The following is a 15,101-nucleotide window of genomic DNA, read 5'->3' on the forward strand; positions in this document are numbered from 1 at the left end:
GATTTCTTAACTTGTTGATGTTTGAGCTTGAACAAGTGTGTGTGTGTGTGTGTGTGTGTGTGTGTGTGTGTGTGTGTGTGTGTGTGTGTGTGTGTGTGTGTTTTAGGAAAAAACTAAAATATTGAGATGACCTCAGCCTCCCGTGTGTATTTGTGAACATTCAAATGCACACTTAGTGTGTGCATTTGTGTGTTATTGTGCACAACAAGAAAAAGTGAGAACTTGAACACTGCGTGTCGGAGATACTTGGGCATGAGCATGATTCTGCAAGACAGGAAAAGTGTTTCGGTGCCGCCTGTTAACACAGTGGCTGCAGAGAAATGCTAAACAACATAAAACAGCTGTACAGTGATGCACAGTTACTTCACACATGTGAGCAGTTGCTGTAAACAGATGTTAAACAGCCACGAAGAGACAGGCCTGAAGACCACAGAGCGATAACTAGACTACAAAATCACACGAAACTGCAGAGACACCAAACACTAGACTTATTATGACTCCTGCTGTTTATAGTTTTCTCAGTTTGCTGTCTACTTCTTTAAATTGAGCTCTTTTAGTGTAAATTACCTCACTTTAAACATGCAAATACATCAACAATTAAGCTATTAAATTAATTTCATGGTGCGCCTCATTATGAAATAACTGACTAACTATTTCGAAGTGATGCTGTGTTTTTACTCTCCATGGTTTCATTAAATGGTAACCTTTACTGTTTGGACCCATTCTGCATTAATGACTGGGAGAGAGAGACACTTGCAGCAGTGCATGGAACTGAGCTTTTATGCCCTTATTATAGGGCAGTGAAGAGAATGAACAGCACTTGGATATGAAATCTTTCTTAAAGGAAAATATTTCTTTTCATGTACAAAAACCTGAATAATCATGCCCCACTGTTTCTCTTATTGTCTTGAAAGAGCACTTCCCTCTCAGGCTGCAGGCTCACTTGTGGTTTCTAGAGTTTGTGAAGGTAGAATGGGAGGCAGAGCCTTCAGCTATCACACCTCCCAGTTGGGATTTAAGGGCTCAAACCTTGATTTTCACAACAGTTTACAGTTAGGACTGGATCTTATTTAAATTGCTATAAGCTCAGGCTGCTGGAGCCTGCCTATGATGTATGAGCACTTTTAACTTCCTCCTTCCACCATCCAAGTGTTTATATGCCACTGATGCACATCAATAAATAGTGTGTATTTTGTTCCTTTCTCTCTCCTTTTTCTCTTCACCCCAAATCGGTCCTGGCAGATGGCTGCTCCTCTCAGATCCTTCTTACCCCAGAAGTGCTTCTCTGTTTGGGTTTCTCTCTAAATTCATAAAGTCTTTACCTTAAAGTAACTTGAGCGTGTAGTGCAGCTTATATGGATGAATTCTTGACTTCATCACTCTTGATGAGTCATCTGATGCTTCGAAGCTGTGAGTTTCACATCAAGACTTAAACTGCTTTTCTGTGTTTTCAGGCTGACCAACAGTACGCCAGCAGTGTAGCAGACAACCTGAAGCGCCTGTAAGTCAACCTGCATGACAGGATGTTGTTACTACTGCAGCCAACATGAGTGTGTGTGTGTGTGTCGTCCCTTTTATGGACATTTTCAGCTGAGATAACAATACCACTGTTAAGTAGACTGGGACTGGAACTATTCCTGCATGTATAAGACGACATCAGGCTGGATTTAAACGCCGCTTTCCTAATTTTCTGAAAATAAAATATAACAGATTGATATGCTGATTAATATTAATCTTCTGGATTAGTGTTTATTAGTGAAACACTACATATCATCATGAATATTTATATATTGAAATTCAAATATGTGAACTTATTGTATTGTGGGATCAAGTCACTGTTCACAGTGGACAAGTTACAGTTTGTATAAATAAATCTTTGTCTTGTGTGAATGAGTTGTTGCCTCATGACAGTAAATTATAGCGCACACAGCCCACAATCAGTCGTGTCAACAAGCTTGACTGCATTATTAAGTCAAAAACTGCAAACAAACAAACATATTGGAATGTGTTGACTTTGTATTTGTGGAGCAAACTGCTGACCATGTCATGTTAGCTTGGCCTAGTGAACACAGAGCAACATGAATTTATATCCCATACGAACCTATTTGTGTCAGGCTTGGCCCCATAGCTGACTTCAGGGAATCTTGGTTTCTGTGTAGAGTTGTGAATGTGAACACCGAACAGCTTTATGTATGTGCATGTTTGTTTTATTCTTCTGTCCTTAGCTTGTGAGCAGGGGCGGGCAACTCCAGGCCTCAAGTGCTGGTGTCCTGCAGGTTTTAGATATCACCCTGGGTCAAATGATTAGTTCATTACCAGGACTCTGGAGAACTCCAAGACATGTTGAGGAGGTAGTTTAGCAATTTCAATCAGCCGTGTTGGATCAAGGGCACATGTAAAACTTGCAGGACGCTGACTCTTGAGGCCTGGAGTTGCCTACTCCTGTCATAGAGGGAGCTCATGGTTTGGTGTGAACATTGATCGTTTGTTTCTCAGTTTTCCAGCAGAGATTCAGTCGGGTCTGTTGGAGGTCATCTCTCCGTCGGTCCACTTCTACCCCGACTTCTCCCGACTCCGAGAGTCCTTCGGAGACCCAAAGGAGAGAGTCAGGTCAGCAAACGTGTGTGTGTGTGTGTGTGTGTGTGTGTGTGTGTGTGTGTGTGTGTGTGTGTATATCTTTGTACATGTTTAGACATCTTTGTGAGGACAGAAAATTGGCATGCTACAATACTTGTGGGGACCAACAGCCCTTAAGGGAACAAAATGCCCGTCCACACGAGTTTGAAGCCATTTTTGAGGCTCAGAATGTGGTTTTAGTGTCAGGGTTTCAAATAGGTTATGGTTAGGTTTAGGGTAAGGGTTAGGGTTAGGCATTAATTTTTTATGGTTAGGGTTAGGGTAAGCGACTAGGGAAAGCATTGTTTCAAATAGATGTCCTCACTAAGATATGAAAACGAGTGTGTGTGTGTGCACGTGTTCCACAACTTTCTTTAAGTAGATGTGGACTCTTGAAAACCAGACATATTTAGAGCATCTGGATCAGGTCATATAAATAACGCTGTTTCTGGATTTCATTAATAGAGGCATGTTATATAAATGGATACAACACTCAGTAAATCCTGAATAGAAATCAGTTTGGAGAATTCTCATCTACCAAAGACTGTAGAGATCCTGCTTCTAAAAAAATCTGTCCTCGGATCTCAGCAATGTCCTCACACAAGGGTCCCCACAAAGATAGGTGTGCAAGTCCACATAGTCAACTTTACAGTCCAATCAGGTGTGCGTTTGTATGTGATTTATGAGCTCCAGCAATGAGAGAAAGCTGGTACTGGTGGGTGTCTCTAATCATTTGTATTTATGCATGCATGTCAGTCAGTGTGTGTGTGTGTGTGTGTGTGTGTGTGTGTGTGTGTGTGTGTGTGTGTCTGTGTGTCTGTGTGTGCATGTGTTTAACATCTCCCCAGGCATCTGTCAGCCTGTCGTGGCTAATTCATGAGTCTCTGAGCAACCTAACCAGACACACACACATACTGAACACACACACACACTTAAGTTGGTCCTCTCGCCTTCCTGTCTCCTTGAGAGAGCCATCTTAAAAGGAAACACACACACAGCTCGAAGTGACATCGTTTTATTTAATGAACTGCTGCTCCGCCCCTTGGCCCCGTTCCTGTGGTAACACTGGACAGGGAGGGAGGTAGAAAAGATGATTGGAAGGGAGAAGGAAAAAAAGAAACACCTCCTCCTCTTCTTCACTGTCTGTGCGCTGATGAGCTATTTTCATTCACCGCCTCTGAAGAAACTGAAATCTGAAGCTTGTGGAGTCGTTTTCTCTGTGACACACGCTCTGGAGCGAGTTGGTGTGAAAACGGCGGCGACGGGTAGCTGACTGTAACATCTCTGCAGAGGAAGACGAAGAAACAGCGTTCTTCTTCCCTTTTGGGACTCATCTCAGAGAGAGACCAGGAGATCTTCTGATTTTGTGATTTCGTTCTGTCTGCAGACATCATCTTCAGTTCTTTCCTAGAAAATATCCGCTTTCAGAGATGCGATGCAGAAGGAAAATCTGTCAGACAGAACCTGGGCTGCAAGTCTTAACTGATGAGAAGAGCTGAGACCTGGGCTGAGTGATGCACTTGTTCTTCAAACAACAGGAACGAGTTGATTTAGTTTGCCAGCTGTTGGAGCTCAGAGAGATAGACTGCTGTCATTTTCATCAAACATGGAGTCACAACACCTGAAATCCAAACACACAAACACAAAAACAGATTTTTAGATTCAGTAACGACGAGATGAAATAAGAGTTCTGTGGTGGTGGCGCGAGTTAAAGACCAAATATGTGAAACAAATATTACAAAACTCTTAAGTTAAATTCATATTCATATAATCTATAATCAGAACTACGGCTTCAGTAATGTATATGTCAGCTGGTGATGATTTTAGGTACTAAACGTCTGCTGGGAAGGTTTATCTATATTAGGACAGTGACTTATACTAGTAGAATGAAAAGTAATAAATACTACAAGTACATTTAAACTGTGCTTTAGTAAAGTTAGACTATGTTATATTACACCACTGGTCGTCTTCATGCCACCTGTTGTTTCCTTTCTGGGCATCCTCCTGCATGGCTAGCATCCAGATTTGGGCCTTCATGTTTTGCATCTAGTTTTGTTTTTTGCAAATTAATTTTTTTCTTTCAGTCACTGGTTAAGTTTAGGTACCAAAAACTTAACATATTACAAATCACAAGGATAGGTTTACATTTTGTTAGCTTTAGCTACGAAAACCTGTTTTGTGTGGTTTGAGTTCTTGGTTTTAGGTGTTTGAAATTAGTTTGTTCACCTGTGCACCACTAGAGAAGTGTACAGATTTACCACATCAGCCCAGCCTCTACCCTAAAGCATCATGGGAGCAATTAGTTCACAAAGTGAAACGTTCCTGCAAACAGAAGCTAATACATCAGCTGTGATGGATTTGTGTCCACGCTCTTCAGAGTTTAAGTGAGACGAACGGCTGTCAGGAAGGGACTACATCAGTCTGAAAACTTAATGATTCGGAGAAAATGGACTTTAATATGCAGAACTTGTCTGCTCCTTAAACACTTCAGAGTCTGAGCGAGCAAAAGACGAACACGTCTGCGCTGACTCTTCCTTTTTAACGCAGTTTGCATGCGAGCATATAGCCGCCGTAATTTGGTTCCCGCCGAAGGCCCGATGCTCTCGGTGTGAGAGGAAGATGGTGACGCGAGTCAGGCGGCCACCCTCGCGAGCTAACCGCTGTTCATTCAGTTCATCTCCCAGAACACTCCACCTGTGCGCTCACAATAAAGGCACCTTTATTTGATCATATTTATGGTTCCATTTAGACGCACACAGGAGCTTTTAAGGTTAAGAGGCCTGTTTTAGTTCAGAAAAACTCTGATTACATCCAATCAATGCAACAGTGAAAATACTTTGTACAGTATGAAGCTGATGGGTCTGTTTTTGTGGTGCTTTCATGGTTGTTTTATGTTGTTTCCATGTCTTCTGTGCTTCTTTCATGGTTCTTTGTTGTTGTTTGTTTTTGTGGATATTTTGTGTATTTTTTGGTCTTTCTGTGTGTCTTTGTAGTGATTTTGTTTCTCTTTATCACTGCTTTAGTTTTTTGTGGGCTTTTGATGCTATTAAAACTTGTTTTTTCGCCCTTTGTATATCTTTTGAGTTTTGGACTGTGGGTTTATAATGTTGGCGTTTAGTTTCCTTTTGGATTTTTCTGCTGTTTTAATAGTTGAAGTTGTGACTCTGGTAACGTTATTGTTGTTCTTAAGATGACTTCTAGTCTATGATATAATTTTCTTTAATTTTACTGTCATTAGTCTCCACAGTCTTTCTCAGTTTTCCTTCCCTTCTGTTTTGTCCATCTTTGTTTCGTTCCCCAGTTTAGCTCCTTGTGTGTATTTGTGGACTTGTATTCAGTATCCTGGTTGTTGGGTGTTTTTCTTTGGTCATAAAAATGTGTTTATCTTCATGTCAGCTGCCTCATTGTCCTGCATTCGGGTCTTCTTCACGTCACCACTCCTGACACTTTGTGCTTGTCATGGGATGATTGACTTTCATGAAGAAGGAAACAAAAACTGCATTGTCTTGTCCACTTATGTTCTTCAAATGAAGGACAATCATTCATGCATTCGATAAGAAACCTTTTATTAATAGAAAGCAGCGGATAAATGCTGTTGTTTCTCTTGCTTCGTGAAAAAAAGAACACCTGGAAGTTGTGTTTTTACTTCTGAACTTCTCAAACATCCACGATTATAAACGAGGATGCAGAACGAGAAGGAACAAAAATCACAGCAGAGGTGGCAAAAACACTCACGATGATCACTTAAGTCGAAGCAGCAATAAATGTGTTAAAAATGCTCCAGTTAAAGTTAAAGCACTGATTTAACTTCTTTACTCAAGTAAAAGTGAAGAAGAGTTAACAAGGATTCAGCAGTTATGGGAACCTTAAGGTTGGTATTAGCGGTGCCGCGTGGGAAAAGGAATCGCTTATAAATCAGTGACAATCGTTTCAACTATGAGCTCCATTTTCTTTGTGATCAGGCTTTGACCAGCTGAGCTGTGCTGCTCGTGTTTGTGGATTTAAACAATTGAATTCAACAAGATATGAGACGATGTTACATGAGCTATCGTGGCTGACTGGCAGAGTATCTGTATCGTCTCTTTCAATTCAAGCAGATGTTGTGACATCACTCTGACCATGAACACCACAGCTGCTCAGCACGAGTCTGGCATCGTGCATGACTGCACACTTCTGTTTGGAAAGTGTAAGGAAGAGAAAGTCCAGATCTTTGTGTTGAAATGCAGCAGTTACCAATAAAGTTCAAATACATAAATAAACATGACCACAGGTCAGGTTTAAGGAAGTCCTTTAGAGCAGCAGTGGGAAACTCCAGGCCTCGAGGGCCGGTGTCCTGCAGGTTTTAGATCTCACGCTGGGTCAACACACCTGAATCAAATGAGTAGTTCATTTCCAGGCCTCTGGAGAACTTGAGGACATGCTGAGGTAATTTAGCCATTTAAATCAGCTGTGTTGGATCAAGGACACATCTAAAACCTGCAGGACTCCGGCCCTCGAGGCCTGGAGTTCTCCATCCCTGCTTTAGAGGAGTTGACATGGTCATGATGCTGATTCAAGAACACAGCACAAACTTCAGTTTTTCTTACTCACATAAGAACTTGTTGAAGCTTGTTGGAGCTCTGAGACTGCTGGCCCCTAGTGTGTAAACTGATAACAATAATAATATAATAACCTGAGCTGTAATATTGTTACATTCTCACAGGAGAATTTATAGTAAAGAGTAAACATGATTAACGCTTAGCTGTAAATATGTGATCATAAGTGATTATAGCTGCAATAAGGCGTCATTAAGTTTGTTTTTTTAGTTTTTAATTTGTCTGTCGTGTTTGTTTTAGAATAATCTCAGTGACGTGAGCTTCTACGGTTTGACCTTTAAAGGATGTTAAGCATGAATGACGTCTCTGCTCAGAAGCTGTGTGTTTGGCCTTTTTGACTGAACGCAGCGTGGAAGCACTGTGAAAGTGCAGTGATGCCTCTTTGGTCACGCTGCTGCTGTTTTTGTGAAAGAAGCTGCCAGAGAATCGTTTCTGTTTTATCTGGAAACACTCGAGTCTTTGCGTGTAGAACCAGCTGACTCTCCCTGTCGCCTTAAATCGCCTCGCCGATCGCCGCGAGGGAGTGCGAGACAAGAAAGCCTCTGTGTTAACTTTACTGTTTTGCTATAAAAGCCTCTTTTTCCCAGGATTGTTTCTTAGACCTCGGTGGGATTATAAAAAGTCTATTGACTCCCAACAATAAAAATAAGCCTTTAAAGTGCCGCGTGAGGAGATGAGCGTGGATCGTTTTTTTATGGCGCAATAAAGAGAAAATGGAGGCGTGGATGGGTTTTCTTAACTGAAGGAGTGGCACCTCATGTGTTTATCACATGCTGCACAAACCCCTTCAACAAATTGCATCTTTTAATGCTTTTTTTTTTTTATTTTGACCCTGAGATGTGTGGGATGTTTTTCTGGCACTATGATCATGTGCTCCTGCTCACTGCACAAAGCTGCAGACCTCCACTGGTCAGTGTGGATGGACACATGAGGAGCTTTTATGCTTCTGGACAAATCTGACCTCGTTTGTTTGCACCATCCTTCTGCTTTTATATGTTTAATGACACAAAAAAGTTAAACGCACTAACATAAAACCTCACTTCTGTTTTACCCTCAAGCATCAAACTATATCACTGAAAGAACGAAAACAACATGTTAAAATGTCCAAATCTGAATAGTAATCCATGTTTGGAGACGGCGGCACTGCCAAAAGGACAGAAGGCCGAGCTGGAGAGTTTTGTTGGGAGGGACAGCTCAGGATGGAAGTTTGCATGTGTGCAGAGGAGGGATGGTGTTAAAGATGGAGCTGCGAGGCAGAAGGAAGAGCTCAGAGAAGATTTGTGGATGTGGTGAAACAGGACATGCAAAGGGTTGGCGTGACAGAGGAGCATGCTGGGATGATCTACTGTGGCGACCCCTAAAGGGAGAAGTTAGAAGAAGAAGAAGAAAACAAGTCCTTTGGTTTGATTTCTAACCTTTGTCTTTGAGGCTCAGAAAAAGGTGATTAGAGAGACGTAACAGTAACTAGTAAGTTGTTACTGTTGGAGCATTTTTAATGACATCATCACTGAGCTCTGATTAGCAGGTGTCTGTATCTGTGTGATGGTCACACGGTCTGTGGATGCAGACTGATCACTCCGCCCTGTTCTGATGAAGTATCAACATATAAACCGTTACCAGTGTATAAGTTATGAATCAGATTTTAGTGACTTCCCTGTTAAAATAAAGAATTCATTATCGATTTCTCTTTTTTCCTGAGAACTTATCGAGCATTAAACAGACGGCGGTAAACTCGCATGCAGCAGCAGGAACCCTCTGAGCTCTGACACCTCAAACAGCTGAGCGCTCGCTCTGTAAATATCGAGCTGTGTGTTTAGCAAACCTCGTCTGTGAACACACCGATTCAGTTCACCGCTGATTGCTTTGTTCTGTTTCTGCGAGCGCCTGAAACTCGCGGCGCGCTCTCTTTCCCACCTTGCGGGCCGAAGGCGTCGATGGAAACCTGCAGAGCTACAACCTTGATCCTGCTGGATGTGCTTCCTCTGTGTGTGTCAGAGACAGTTGTTACCTGTTTAGTGTGTGTGAGCAGCGTAAACACACAAACATTCAGTGTTTTTTATTCCACAAACAGGCATTTTACAGGTGAACAGACGATGAGATCAGCTCCACGATTAAGGGAAAAGTTCCCCCCCTCTGGTCATTCATTCATTTATTTTCATTCTTTCATTGTTTTTGCCTCTTTGTCTTATTTTTCTCTATTTTGTAGCTTTTTTGTGCATTTGTGGTTGTTTTGTGGACCTTTGTGGTTCTCGTTGGATAATTGACTTTCATGAAGAAACAAATACACGCTGCCTTGTCTTTGCCACTTATAAGACCACACGTACTTGAGAAGGAGAGGTTCACTCCAAAATCACATCTACATATTTTGCCTCTGGGCTGCAGCGTTGTTTATCCAACACAGTCGTGTTTGACTTGCTTAGCTTTGCCAAACTGACTTTCCTTAACTACAGTGAAAGTAAATGGCGCTTGTATCCGTAGAAGAGCCCAAAGAATACACTTGAAAAACATGTGGTTACTCGAGAACATCCACAAGGCTGTGAGCAGTCTCAAACAGAAACAGACTGATCTGTGTGTGTAACCCTCCACCTCTGCTCAGCGATGGAGATGTCCTGCTTTACTCTCTGAGGGGAGGCGTGGTACATGTGGACAGGGGATGTGCAGTCTTTCTAATGTCCAGCAGGGGGCGACTCCTCTGGTCAGTCTTCCTTTTGGTCTCAGTCGCTGATTTTAGGGGAGAAAGGATGAAACAGCAGAGTGTGATTTAGGGCGGAGCTACAAGTCGCTTACACTCGTTTCGACCGTAACATCCAACTTTAAAACACCAGCATAGCAACAGCTCCATAGCAACCCATTAACCAATGGATGATGTCACAATGGCGTGTGTGCATGTGCAGTAACTGTGTGTGTGTGTCTCAGAAGAAGAGGTGCAGGTATACTTGCATTAACACATTAACTCCTCCCCCTCTTCTTCAGGTGGAGGACGAAGCAGAACCTGGACTACTGCTTCTTGATGATGTACGCTCAGTCTAAAGGAACCTACTACGTCCAGGTAAAGAGAAACAGAAGAAGAAGAAGCTCGGCGAGCAGCCGCTGGTCTTTCTCTCTGTCTGTGGTTATTTTTAAGCATTTCGGTCGTTTCATGTGTTTGTGCCAAAATCCTGGGGGTGGGGCCAAAGATAAATGAATGAAGCTGACAGTTGAGATAAATTGTTCATTCCGCTTCACGTCAGAGTGAACGCTGCGTGTTTATCGGTGGATTTTCTGGTAAATGATTCGTTGCTGTGTGGTGAATAAAAATTATGCTCACTGCTGGATCTTTCCTTTAAAACTAGTCTGCTTTTGGAAAAGCAGGATTAAGGAGAAGGGGGCGTGCTCAGAAATGATCAGGATCATGTAAGTGTAAATTCAGATGACACGTCCTCGTGTGTTTGCAGAGCTCCTGGGAGGACTTTGATCTCCTTTTTGCTTTTTCACAACTCTAATCATTTTGCATATTTTCACTCTTTACTCCGTATTTTGGTCTTTAGGTTTAATTTTTCGTTAGATTTTGGTTGATTTGGCGTCTGTGGCTGTGATGTCTGGTTTGGAGACGGAGGCCGAGGTCACATTTTCACAGGGAGTGAGCATCGTGGAGGGGAACAGAAACGTGTCCATCACAGGGACAGCTCAGAGTCAGAGAGGTTGAGATTGTTTGCACATGTGCAGAGGAGGGAGGATGGGTCAACTGGAGAAAGGAGAAAAAGAGGAAAAGCTCAGAGGAGATTCATGGATGCAGTGAAGGAGGACATGCAGAGGGGGATGCTGGGATGGGAGGAGATGCAGATGACCCGCTATGGCCCCCCCCCCTAAAGGGAGCAGCTGGAAGAAGAGTCTGTGGTCATTTCAGGTTGCATCTTTTTGTCTGTTTTAGTTCATTTTTCGTCATCTGGTCACATTTGGGTCAGGCTGTCGTTTCACTTGGTGGTGATTTTTGGACACGTGTTCCTCAGGTTTATCGTCTTTGTCCTTTTTTTTGTCACATTTTGTTTGTTTTTGTGTATTTGGGTCATTTCAGGTCTCATTTTTTAGTCCAGTTGTATCGCTGTGGGATTGTTTTGTGCCTCATCTTGGTCATTTGTGTTCCTTCGTACCCTTTTGAAACACATTGTGGTTACTTTCTGTTTGATGTTTCTGATTCAGGTCAGATTTTGGTCAGGCTGTGTCTCTTTGTAGGCGTTTGACGGACGTCACGTTTTGGTTGTTTTTCGAGTCTCGGAGTAAATCGGGTGTGGACGGTTAATTTCCCGAGGGGTCACATGAGGAGATGGGACTGTTATAGAGGGTCACGGCAATAAGCCTGTAAGAAGATAAGATTAATAATGAGCAGAACTGAGTTAAGGTTCTTGGTGCGGCCCTTCGCATCAGTCTCAGCTCCTCGTGCGGCCCCTCGTGCAGCCCCTTGGGAACGTTAACGTGACCTCACGTGAGCTCTCAGCAAACAGTCGTCTCTCCACAGAAACAAAACGAGTCGCGCTCTGAATGCGATGAAGTTTTAAGATAAAAGGTCTCTGTGATGTAATCCTGCTGGTGTCTGAAGATGATGATGAAACTGTTGCATTGTGGGTAGACTAATGGACGCGTCACTGTGGCGCTGTCACAGAGCCTTTGTTCCCTTTTTTTTATTATTTTTTTTTTTTTAAATGACATCAGAAACAGCAGTATGCGACATTACGTGATGGCAGAGCTTCAGTTCATCCTTTGTCATTTTTTTTTTTTTTTTTTTTTTAATAAATAGGACAGGGGGAATGAATGAGAGAAAGAGGGGGAGAGAAAGAAAGAAAACCAAAGGGGAGAAGAGACGGTGAGAAGGGGGGGGAAGAGAGAGAAAAAAAAAACAAAAACTCCTGGGTCACCTGTATGGAGAAAAAAAAAAAAAAAACAAACAAAAAAAACAAACAGCGGAGACAGCAAACAACAAAGAGCAACATAATAATAGAGAAAACAAAGCACCATCACAATAAACTAGCTAGTCATAGATATCAGTATTTACTAAGTAATAAACGATATTGTGCAGCACGCAAGATAGGCAGCGCACAGTGTGCTTTGAGGCAGCAGCCAAGAAAGCTTTAGTCCGCGTCTGTGAATACCCATGTGTGCATACCTGTGTGGATCAGCATGCTTGCATTCCAAAGGTTTCTCCATGTAATGATCTGCTAGGGAGTGTGGGGGGGCCACAGCCCCGTCCTCCAGGGTGTGAAGCGGGTATGGAGGAGATCAAAACTCCAGACATCCAGAGGCCCCCAGAACACAAGAGACCATGGAAGACCAACAGAGGGGCAGCCGCGCCACTGTTCCAGTAAGAGCTGAGGAGAGTCCCAGATGAGGGCTCGCCCAGCAGCCGCGGAGCAGAAGTCAGGGGGAGTTGCAGTGACGCGCCCGTGAGCTCCGCCGGCCCCCAGCTGTGCCTGAGTGACCGAGCCCCAGGCCGAGAGGCCGGGGGCACCCCACCTCCAAAGGGGCCCGAGCGAGCCCCAGGCCCCAGGCCCCGACAAGCGGCCGCCAAGGAGTGAGCTGGTGTGTACCCGGATGCCCACCCCCAGACACAAAGAACCACCAACACACCGACACCTGAGGGAGTCCGCCACCGGCAGGGGAAGTGGTGGTGGGTGGAGATAGGCCTCCAAACCTTGGAGGGCCTGAGGTGTCCCCAGAGAGGTGGCGTCTGATACCCAACCTGACATATAGACACAGACATACAGGCACACACAGATACAAACATCCATTCCCACCCTCATGCTCTCATATGCACTCACTCCACACTCAACCAACGTGGAGACAGACATAAAGAGACGCTGTACACACAATCACACTCCCCAAGCGTACTCTACAAACCGGGTCTAGGTACCCTTGCCCCTGGAGGGGGGAATTGCACCCAGACCCAGGTGGTGTTACCCTTTTCCCTGCGGTGGGGAGAGGCAGACCACCCCGACTCCGCAGCAGCAGGGAGGCCCCACACCCCAGACCGCAGTCGGACGGCCAACTCCTCCTACTAGCCCTCCCGCTCCAGCAGGCCGCAGAGAATGGGGGTGGGAGAAGACTCCAAACCTCCCTCCACCCGCTCATTGTAGTGTTGATGCATATGTGTTCTAAGGTGCAATTAAAACCCAGGAGGGCATGGAGCTACCTGCCAAGGAGCAGCAGGTAAGCGCATAGTCCCTCCTGCTAGCCTTCAATGACTAAGTGTATTTAAAATTGAGAGGTGGGCAACGACGTCAGGGGTGAGGTATACACCCTGATGGTAATTTGGACTCCGTGATTGTGCCCACCCCCAAGATCCTATATGTATGTGTAATGAGAGTGTGAATATTGTGAATGTCTAAGTTGTGGGATAAAATTGAGGCAGAGGCAGCCAGAAGGGGACGGGGGGGGGGGGGGGGGGGGGGGGGGGTAGCCTCCTCTGCACCCTGGTGACATACCTCTACTCCAAGGCCCTGCATGTGTGGGTGGTTGTGGAGGAGCGGGAAGAGGGAGGCAGCTGGAGATGGGGAGGGAAGGCCTTTGTTCCCTTTAAAGATGAAAAGAAGAAGAAGGACTCGTCCCTCGTCCTCCTCCTCGACATGTGGGACAGAAAGGCGTTTATCTGAATAAACAGGAAATGAGAGGAAGTGATCTTTAGCTCACCTGCTTCCTCGCGACCTGCAGACAACCCGGCGTCCTCCAGAGGTCTTAAAAACACCTCATAAACATATATGAAATTAAACAGCCTGACCCGACCGGCTTCACACTGAAGCCGGTGTTGCATTCAGGTGCGTCTCACCAGCTCATGAATTAAAAGCGTCCCGTGTCACGTCCTGCTTCTGATATTTTCTCTCATGCTAATAAAAATTAAATGAAACCTAAAAGCGCAGGCTTCATGTCTTTGGCTCTGCCGTCCGCTTCGTTACGCTCGCTAACCTTTAATTATCTGAGCTCGTTGATGATAAAGCTGCTGATGCGGAGCAGCAGAGGAGAAGTGCAGCGTTTAAAAGCACACCAAACTATCCTACATTTCCCGGCCCTTTAATCTCCTTGTCCTTCTTCTTCTCCCTTCTTTTTGTTCTTCTCTTTCATTTCTTATTCATAATGGTTCCTCCCTGGATTCTTCTTCTTCTTCCTTCTCCTCTTTACTTATTTTTCCTCTTTCTGGCTTCTGTTCTTCTTCTTCACGGCTTCTTCTGTTTTGATCTTTTGTTCTGTTCAGAGCATCAGATCACACTTTCAGAAGCTCTGTTTGACTTTTCGGCTCTCAGGGCTTTTATTTTGAATGTGGATCATATTCTCTTGGTCACTTCTCACTTCCTGCCCTCCTCATCCTCACCTGACGAGGCTTGCTTGTGATCGTGGTGAATTTATTGAGTGTTTTGAGTGTTAGTTTAAAATAATCGGTGTAAAAACTAAAGAAAAATGCACACTTTTTACTGCTTAAAGGTGACGTCTGTGAAATGCTGTTGAAATGTTGTTTATTCAAAGCCTGATTGTTCCTGAATGTGGCTGAATTATAAAACCAGCCTACTTCGGCGTTCGAATGTCAACCAAAGAGCAACTGAACGAAAATACAGAAAGTGACGACCAATAGATGTGAAACCATCACAAAGACGAATAAATTCCACTGAAATGATGAAAGATGACATTTTCCTCAAAGACGCAGCAGAATACCTGAAGACAGGTGATGTCAGAGGTCGAGGCCGGCGGGAGGTGTTTGTGACAAGCAAATAAAATCTGTGTTTTCCAGCATTTTCGGACAGAATGGCGAGCAGGAAGCTCTACAGATGGATGTGGCGCTCTGTGCGCTGGGCTGTTGTGAGCCGCAGACTTGAACGCTGGTCTGCCTGCCGGAGCTGAGCCCGGTTATTTTTCTGGCTACTTTCCTGT

General features: G+C 44.1%; 1 protein-coding gene across 1 annotated transcript in view; it reads left to right on the forward strand.

Annotated features, from left to right (window-relative positions):
- Positions 1-15,101, forward strand: part of mgat4b (alpha-1,3-mannosyl-glycoprotein 4-beta-N-acetylglucosaminyltransferase B) — a 127,358-nt gene that overhangs the window by 77,658 nt on the left and 34,599 nt on the right. Inside the window, exons 5-7 of the mRNA XM_004552033.5 lie at positions 1,455-1,501; positions 2,497-2,610; positions 10,185-10,260. Of these exons, the coding sequence (XP_004552090.1) occupies positions 1,455-1,501; positions 2,497-2,610; positions 10,185-10,260 (237 nt within the window). The remainder of the gene's footprint in view (positions 1-1,454; positions 1,502-2,496; positions 2,611-10,184; positions 10,261-15,101) is intronic.

This window comes from Maylandia zebra, linkage group LG2 (assembly GCF_041146795.1).
Source record: "Maylandia zebra isolate NMK-2024a linkage group LG2, Mzebra_GT3a, whole genome shotgun sequence".
Taxonomy (NCBI): domain Eukaryota; kingdom Metazoa; phylum Chordata; class Actinopteri; order Cichliformes; family Cichlidae; genus Maylandia; species Maylandia zebra.